Raw genomic sequence first — 8,643 nt, forward strand, 5'->3', positions numbered from 1 at the left:
TACTCTTGACTCTCACCCTGGTGTCCTTGCCTGTAAATTACTTCAGGTTGTTTGACCTCAGTTACCTAGTTTGACTTTGAATGCAGCATCTTGGCTATAAAACATAAGCTGCTTTCTGTGAAGTATGAGTTTTAGGTACTTGCAGTCAGGTTTCATTTCATATAAAGACAAATTACATAACCAAACATTTGTACAGCCTTTCCCTTGCCCTTGGGTCTCTGACCTCCTCCTTGTTACAGCATTTTCAACTTGCTGGCTTCAGACTCTTGCATTCAAGCACTGCTCCTTAACCTTCATGGGGCCACCCATGACACTGTGCAGACGCAGCAAGTTGCAATAATACAGTAACTTGGCCACCTAAAGTTAAGCCACAAGAGAATACTTACTTACATAGTAAGTAAGTATTACTTATATAGCTCTGCATTTCCCCTCCCCCAGAATGTGTGTGAAGGGGAAAAGAGGGGAGGGAATAAGCACAAGTTTCTCCCATGAGGGCTGGGGGGTGGGTGGGTGCTGAACTGCCTTCCCCCATCGCCCAGGAGCTGTGTGGGTCAGCCCTAGTCCAAGCACTGCGTCGCCTCTGCACTTCGGGGGTCCTCTTCACCCTTGCTTTAACGCCTGGCATGGGGTGGCTGTGGCTGGGCTCGCAGGCCACCAAACAGCTTCACCAAACAGCTTCAAAACTTAGTAAACAGTTTCTAAACAGAAGCCAAGGATGATGTCCTGTTCCCATCAACATCTGAGAAAGAGCTAACACACTTCCAGCAAAACACATGTTTAAATGTTATCCCAAATATCTGTGCAGAAAGCAAAGGGAATGAACTCTAGAAAGAAAACGAAGTGCAATGCTCAGACCAGCCCTATTGTCAAGAAATACAGCGGCAGACAAATGCCACAGAGGAGTCTTGAACAAGAAACGTGTCAAACCACTTTGATGACTGGATGGATGCAATACAACGTGGCACAATTTTTCACTTTCTCTGAACTTGAAATGCTGCCTTCACACCTACAAGTAACTGGGGTAAGGATGGTCCAACCCATGACGGACAGCCACATCATGTTAGATACGAAGAAATGCAGATGCTAAAGGTCTCTTCAGATCTGCAGTGCCCTGAAGTAGTTTGTGTGAAGACGTTTTAGTGACCGGCAGTTTTACACCAAAACCCGCGGTGTCCTGTTGCGGTACGGGGACATGGAAGCGCGCGTTCGGTGCCCTGAGTGCCTCTCGCTCCGCTTTAGGGGCCGGTCGCTCCAGGCCGCTGCGGCAGCCGCAGCGCATGGCCCGGAGAAGCTCTGCCCTCGGGGAAGAAGCCTCGCGGGCTGGGGGGCCCCGGCCTCCCCCGTTGCGGGGCCCTGTACTCCCCGATGCCCTCCGAGGCTCGGCCGCAGTCCGTCGGCGGAGCATCGTGAAGGAGCGGGCGGCGCCGCTCCCCGCCCCGCCCGGCCGGCCCCCGGGCGGACAACGCCCCCGGCCCTCACGCCGCGGCCGGGCCCGCCGCCCGTGGCATTTCCTCTGAGCTCACTCGGCGGCTGACGCGGCGCCGCTTCCCTCGGAAGAGGAAGCCTTGCAGCGGACCGGCGGCGGCAGCAGGCAGGGAGGGAGTCCGCAGCGACCGCCGTGCCGGCGGCGGCGGGGCGAGGGACAGCGGCGCGGCCCGCGCTGGGGGCGGCCGGGGCGGAGGAGGGGGGCGGCGGCGGCGGGGCCGGGCGCTCCCCGCCGGCGGGGCCGGGCAGCGGCCACCCCCGTGGCCCGAGCCCCCGCCGCGCCCTGCCCGTCTACATCCTCAACTTGAGACTCTTCTGGCCGCTGGCGACCGCTGTCTGCACCGCGCTCTTCTGCCTCTGCCAGGCCCTGCGGGGCAGCGCGGCCGAAGAGGGCGCGGCGGAGGCGGGCTCCGTCCCGCTGCTCAAGGGCTCGGCGCTGCTGCTGCTGGTGCTGGGCTGCCTTCTGGTCCGCTGCTGCGGTGGGGCGGGCGGCCCGAGGCGCGGCGGGGTGCGGGCGGCGGCGCGCCGCGGCGTCCTAGAGAGCTTCTACGCGCGGCAGCTGCGGCTCTCGCCCCATGTGCTGGGGCACAGCAAGGCGCACGTCGGGCGCGTCGTGGCCGAGCTGGTACGCGCCGCCAAGGCGCAGGGGCTGCAGCCGGGCCCGCTGGCCCTCAGCCTGCGCGGGGACTTCGTGCGCATCGGCAGCGCTTACGAGCAGCACAAGGTGCGCAGCCCTGACTGCTTCGACATCCTGGTGCCCCTGCGGCTGCCGCCCCACCTGGAGCCCCAGCCGCACAGCGCCGACGGGCTGGGGCCGCGGGGTGCCTTCGTCTGCGGCCTGCGGGCGAGAGCCGGCTGGCCGCGCCGCTACCGGCCCTTCGCCGAGGGCTTCTGCGTGGAGCTGCAGGGCCGTAGCCACCTCTCATCGGGGCTGGTGCTGCGCTGGTTCCAAGGCCACCTGCAGCGATGCCTGGGCGCCGTGCGGTACCGGCTGCAGGAGCGCTGCCGCATCAGCCTCTCGGCCTGCCCCGGCCGGCCGCCCACGCTGCACATCGTGCCCTGCTCCGACTACGTCTGCTGCCACATCTCCATGGCCGTGCGCCTCATCCCTGCCATCCCGCTCGGCGACGCGCTCTACCTCACGGCCCTGCCTCCCGAGGGCGCGCAGGCACCCCCTGCCCCCGAGGCCCTGTGGAGTCTCAACGCGTCGCGGCAGGAGCAGAGGCTGCTGAGCTGGCTGAAGGAGCAGGCCCCGGCCACCTCCTGCCACCTGAAGTGTCTGCAGATCCTCAAGGGCCTACGGGACCTCCGTGGGCAGGGCCTGGAGGAGCCCTTCTGCTCCCAGTGGGGCCGGGTGCTGTCCTCCTACGTGCTGAAGACGGCCCTCTTCTCGCTGCTGCTGCAGGGACCCTTGGAGGCCTGGGATGAGCGGTTCCTGGTGGAGCGTCTGGAGGACCTGGTGCTGTACCTTAGGGACTGCCTGCGCAAGCAGGTGCTGATGCATTTCTTCCTGGGCAACTCCGGCCTCCCCGAGGCCGTGGTGCTGCCCAGGTTCCTCAAGGAAGCCACCCCCGTGAACTTGCTGGCCGCCTTTGATGGGCCCACGCTGGACCTGGTCGCCTTCCAGCTGATCAGTACCTGGATCCAGGCCCCACACGTCATCAGGATGTACAGCAGCCCCCGGTACTTGCGCCCAGTGCCCGTCCCCTGCCGGCACGTCGCCGAAGCCAGGCAGGAGCCTTCGGGGGAGTGAGCCAGGGGCTGAGCCGGCGCTGCCTGTGGACTCTGCTGGCTCGGTGCATGCTCCCATCCCGCTGGTCTGTTGAGAGTCCACGTCTGAGGAAAGCAGGACCTAATTTAAATGTGGTTCTGTGCTTTCGACCCTGACCTGAGAAAACCAGAGGCCAAGACTTAATGAAACTGTGATTCTTGTTTTTGAATTTCACTGGCTGTTCGTGGGAAAATTGTCACAGGGGAGACGCCTTAGTGCCAGAGTGTTGCATTCAGTTAGCTGTTTGCAACCTGAAGGTTAACAGACTCACACTGACATTCCTGGAAGTCCATGTTAATTCGTTGTCATAGTGGCAAAATTGTCTTTTTTTGTGAAATTGGCTTTTTAGGATACAAAATCCGTTTGGGGTTTGAAAATCCTCTTAAGTGCAAACAGCCACCCCCTCAATGTACCAAGATGCTCTTAAAATGCAGTGAGCACTCGAGCATGGGTGTGGATCACAGTTTGAAATGCTCCATGACATGCTTTAAATTTCCTGTGCCTGTCAATGTAAAACTGAGGGAAGAAGCAAAACCTCCCTGATTAACGGTATGAAAAAGCTGTGCTCTAGTGAAGGTTATACTGAAGGACTGAAATAAGAGGAAACAAATAGCACTTTATTTTCACAAAGGCCTTCTTTTTAGACTAATTGGCTGCACTAAATATTGCTATGGAGGCCACGTTAGTATTTTGTTCAAGGAGTGATGTTTGAATCATCCCAAGCAAAACCACCTTCTGACCTTCATTTGTTTGTGGGTTCTTGTTGAGTTTTAGTGTTGTTGTTTTTTTAATGTCTTAAAGTATTATTTTCATAGAGTTTGCTTTACCTCAAGGACCAACAACAGAACTAAGAAATTCTGTGTTATTCTTTAGAACAAACCTTAAACCAGTCCAAATCTCAGTGCTGTATGCTGACTGCTGCGCCCTCCTGCTCGCTGCTAGGAGTTTGGTGGGACTTTTGGATGACTGCCTGACCGGTTGTCTGATTGTGGCAGCGTGCTGACCAAATGACTTAGTGGGATTTTAGTAGTGCTGTGCTGTAGCAAGTCATTATCTTATTGTGAAGAGGAGGAAGTCACACGTTCCAGGTACTTCAGAGTTATTTAGCACTGATTTATGGTACAGAGGCAGTCTTAGGCTATGAATTTTTGTGTCCTGTAAAAATAAGCATCAGCCAGATAATTTCCACTTCTTACTTGGCTGTGCCCCAGTCCTGGAATAAGCTGGTGAATTGTTAACACAGCCAACTCTGCAAGTGCCTTTAGCTCCTGGTGCAGAAACCTGGTGTGTCCCAGGGAGTCAGCAAATTCAGAATTCCAAAAGCTTTGCTGGGTCACCTCCTCAGCTATTTGCTGTATCAAGACATGTTGCTTGAATGGCTGGCGCTCAGGAAGCTGAGTATGTGCCTTATTACCCACTTCACTGTGTCTTGGGTGAGCAGTCTGAAATTAGTCATAAATGGCTAAGTGTAACTTCTGGGAAGCTTTAGGACAGCTTGAAGTTACTAATATATTCCTCCTCTCCTTGCTAGTATGCTTTATTGGTAGTTCTATGCATCAGAGCACAAACCAAGCATTGTGGAAATCTATGAAGCTTTATAGAAATCTATTTTTCTAAATGAAAACACTCCCTAGGCAGATGTTTGCCTACCTGTCTCTGTTTTTTCTAACTGCTCTTGCAGTCTTATTTTCAGGTAATTATAGCCTAGGTCTCACCCTCAAGTTGGGTTATTTTTATATAGGAAGCACTGTGCTTCTTACTACAAACCTGTATTTATAGGTAGTGTTGATCAAATGTTCTTTGCACATGGTATTTAAGGCTAAGAGAGCTCCCTTGGTGTTTTATCTTTACCTTTTTTGACAGCAGACCATGGTATGTACTATTTTTGCAAACTCCTGTTCCTTGGTGTTTGAAATAAGATGCAGTTCTGCAGTCGATGCCATTGAATCTTTTGCCCAAAGAAGGACTAGGTGACTGGCCCAGGGTATTGTGACTGCCTGAACTGGTGACATAAAAACCCTTGAGCTCTTAATTCTGGCATCATAACCACTTCAGTCAGCTGTTGGGTTGTTTACATCACTGCATCCGTGTCTCTGGAAAGGGATCCCTTCCTAGAAAGGGATGTGTGTGTTTGGTGTGCATTGAATGTTGCATGCAGTACTACAGTGTAGATATGGCAGGAAAAGGCAGTTGCATCAGGAAATGCATGAGAAAGAGAGGTGGTGAAAAGTATAAATAGTTTAGAAAATGGAAGTTGAGCCGAGGGATGAGAGAGAATGATGGTAAACTCTCAGTGAAGATGCACTGGAAGCAAGCCAAAGGACATGGGGATAAAATTGGAGGAGAGCTATTGAAAGATGACAGATTTGCAGTATAGGGGGAAAGAGATTTCAGTGAGTTTTGCTTTGACAGTGTTTCCAAAGAGGTTAAACCCATTAGGGCTGAACAGGGAGGCAACCCCCCAGTTTAGTAGCCATGCAGGCAGATCTTCAGTGTGAGCTTTTGCTCAGCAAGGTGTTCTTGAGTTTGTGAAGGCTGGTGATGGGAGAAAATGTATGCATTGGCTTTAGTCTTAGGCTAGAGCAACCTTTTGAGGAGAAGGACTTCCTGCCAGTAAGGCAATGTGCATGCATTTTGTGGGAGGTCTGAGAAAATCTCAGCCTCACTTGTGTCTCTGTTGCACAACTGAAATGCTAACTGTATTTTCCTATCTGCTATAAAACATAATGGCATAAGGAGCTGATAAAAGTTGGATCCTGTTATGGTGTTCAGCTTACTCCACGGCAAGCGTGACAGCACTGGTACCTGCAGTGTGCTGGAGCTGCTGCAGGGCCCTATCTCCTAGGAGGTGTACAGAGAACGTGACCTAGAGGAGTAATCCCCTGGGCATTTTGCCTCTCCCTGCTCTCACAACCCGTGGATACTGTACACAGAACAGGGTTATGAATAGCTATTGCTCAAGGTCCTCATTGTTGTAATGTAAATTCCACCTCTGTGTGTAAACTGAAACACAAAACACAGGCGAAAGAGCGCAGTATCTAGCACCAGTGTGGATTCTTGGTTCTCTTTGTCTGCAGTCTAATGTTGCAAAGAGTCTGTGCAAATGGAGTTGTTGTTTTTTTGAACATTGATTGGAACGAGGAGTCACACCTGCAGGGGAGAGCAAGTTTGTTTATAGTACCAAAACTGTATGTGTGACTTCATTTTGTGTTGAAAAACGCTGTGTACATCCTAAAGACAGCATCACTTCTTATTTGACTAAGTCTCTTGAAACATTCCTCTTCTGATTTTGAATCTCTGCAGAGTAATGTAACTCTTAAGTGTCTGTTTGCAATGGACATTCTTGGTACAACTGTTTTTTTTTGCTGGTTAATAATCAGACCAAAGATTAAATCAAAGTGTTCAGCTGCTACTGGTTTGGTTATTTCGGGTTTTTTTTGTGTGTGTTTGATTGGGTTCTTCTATTAGAAAGGGCTTCCAGGCTCAAAGTGGCAGCTCATTGTAATGAGACATTTATAAACTCATTTCCTGTCCAAATACATTTTTGCTCTTACTGTTGCCATAAAAAGTTGGTGGTTTTGTTTCAGTACTTCAGTGTGGCGATGAACAGCATTCATGCCTCAGGATCCAGTTTGAAAGCATCTGTGCCTCAAGATCTACAGTCCTTGTTACCTATTCTTTTTTTTCAGTAAAAGCTACCTGCAGCCACAAAACTCTGATCTGCAGGTTTATGCACACTGCAGGAGGAGGTTAGTCAAGTGGCAAAACCATGGGAAAACAGGAAGTTCACGCCTTGGGAGCTGTGCAGAGTGATGCAGCAGAGCCAGGAGAGAGACTGGAGCATGACTGGCACTGACCCTGCTGTTGCTGAAGTTGGAGCACCTTGGGGTTTGTGGCTGTCTTGCCACAAGGCTAAGAAGGATTCAGTTGTTTTCCTGTCTCCAGTTTCAAGTTGCTGCATAAAATCTGTTTTTTTGTGGTGCTTAATGAAGAGCTAGGACTTCATTTCACAGTATCTGTGTGAGCTTTTCAGTGTGGCATGTACAGACACATCTTCTCTAAACTTCATAGGCCACATTTTATTAAATATGGGAGAAGTCCTGCTGAAGGCAGCAGGAGTTTTGTGGACAAGCCAGCAGGTTACCTGTCCTTCATTAGTCTTTGATAAGATGCCAGAAGTATACACTTGTGGCTTGTGCTGATGTTCCCTATTAAAGAAGGGAATATCAGCAAGAGCACTAGCTTTCAAATCATAAAAGCTAGGTTGAAAATATCTGTCTCCACATCTTTGCATGCCTGCCTCTTGCCTTGCAGGGAGTAGCTTCTCTAGAAGAGGGGCAGCAGTGGTTGGTACAGTGCTGAGGCAGCCCAGGTGGGTAACAGACTTCTCACCAGCCAAGACTGGAAGAATATTCCTTTAGAGTCAACATTCAGTCACCCAAATCAGCATGGAGGAAGTGTATTTAGATCTTTTCCTCCTTCATACCATTACCTCTGACTAATGGCTTGCTTTAAAAGCAATAACCATCCTCTGCTCTCCATTCCTTGCTCTGAAACACTTCTGTTTGAAGCTTGAGATTCTCTTCAGCAGAAAAATCATTAAAGAAACACAAGAGTTTCCTTTCATGATAAATCTGCTAACAAAAAATTAACGGGCCTAAGGACTTGCATGCTTTAACACTTCAAACTTGGTGTTCAAAGAAAAGCCTGTTGGCATCCAGCTCATTGCATAAATTGTTTAAAATCTTTCCATCCCTGTGCAAATACCTCTCTTGTAAGGCAGCCAAGGTCAGCAGTGAATTGCTGATTAAGTACTGCTAATGGCAGTTAAAGCTGCCTGGAGGGGAAGGGACTCTCATTTGTGTTCCCTTTTCCTAAGGCTCCAGGAGAGTTCAGAAGGGAGAAATTTGCCCTTTTTTTTTATGGCTGTTTTATTTGGTGTGTCACCTTTCAATGTCTGCCTGGTGAGTCTTCCCTGAAGTAAGTGGCATTCTGATACATGATAATTAATTTGAACAGCTGCTGGAGAAGCAACCAGCCTCACTTTAGTAGGGCTGTTAGCACTGGAAAGCTGGTGATAGACTTAGGGGCAAAGACCTGAACTCCTTTGGGCATCTGGATTCTCTTTGAGTGCTTGATAATGTTTCAGAGCACTGCACTGTGCTTACTGGAGGGGTCTGAGTAGCTCACAATAAGGGTATGGAGGGCTGACCACAGATCTGCCTGCACGTTGTATTACCATGGTGGGTTTCTCCAGCATATGGTATGCCTACAGAAGAGACTACCTGTGCTCTCCTCTGTTTGCTTGCAGGGTCCTGCTTTAAATATATAACCAAGAATTGGCATGTTTGCAAGTGCTCTGTCAGAGATGCAAAGCACTGTAATCC

The 8,643-nt window shown here is 50.9% G+C and overlaps 1 protein-coding gene across 1 annotated transcript; it reads left to right on the forward strand.

Annotated features, from left to right (window-relative positions):
• Positions 1-1,277: 1,277 nt before the first annotated feature.
• Positions 1,278-7,243, forward strand: ITPRIPL2 (ITPRIP like 2). The gene is made up of 2 exons (XM_068147369.1): positions 1,278-1,392; positions 1,560-7,243. The coding sequence occupies exons 1-2, from the start codon at positions 1,278-1,280 to the stop codon at positions 3,236-3,238; spliced, it is 1,794 nt and encodes a 597-aa protein (XP_068003470.1). The 3' UTR covers positions 3,239-7,243.
• Positions 7,244-8,643: the final 1,400 nt, after the last annotated feature.

Source organism: Melanerpes formicivorus, unplaced genomic scaffold (assembly GCF_026170545.1).
Source record: "Melanerpes formicivorus ecotype bairdi unplaced genomic scaffold, bMelFor1.0.p_v2 SCAF_14, whole genome shotgun sequence".
Classification (NCBI taxonomy): domain Eukaryota; kingdom Metazoa; phylum Chordata; class Aves; order Piciformes; family Picidae; genus Melanerpes; species Melanerpes formicivorus.

Bases quoted from the DNA above. Each gene is read 5' to 3' on its own strand.
- ITPRIPL2 (XM_068147369.1), top strand. From the start codon at position 1,278: ATGGCCCGGAGAAGCTCTGCCCTCGGGGAAGAAGCCTCGCGGGCTGGG. The intron at 1,393-1,559 runs GTCGGCGGAGCA...CCCTCGGAAGAG, and splicing joins CCGAGGCTCGGCCGCAGTCC to GAAGCCTTGCAGCGGACCGG.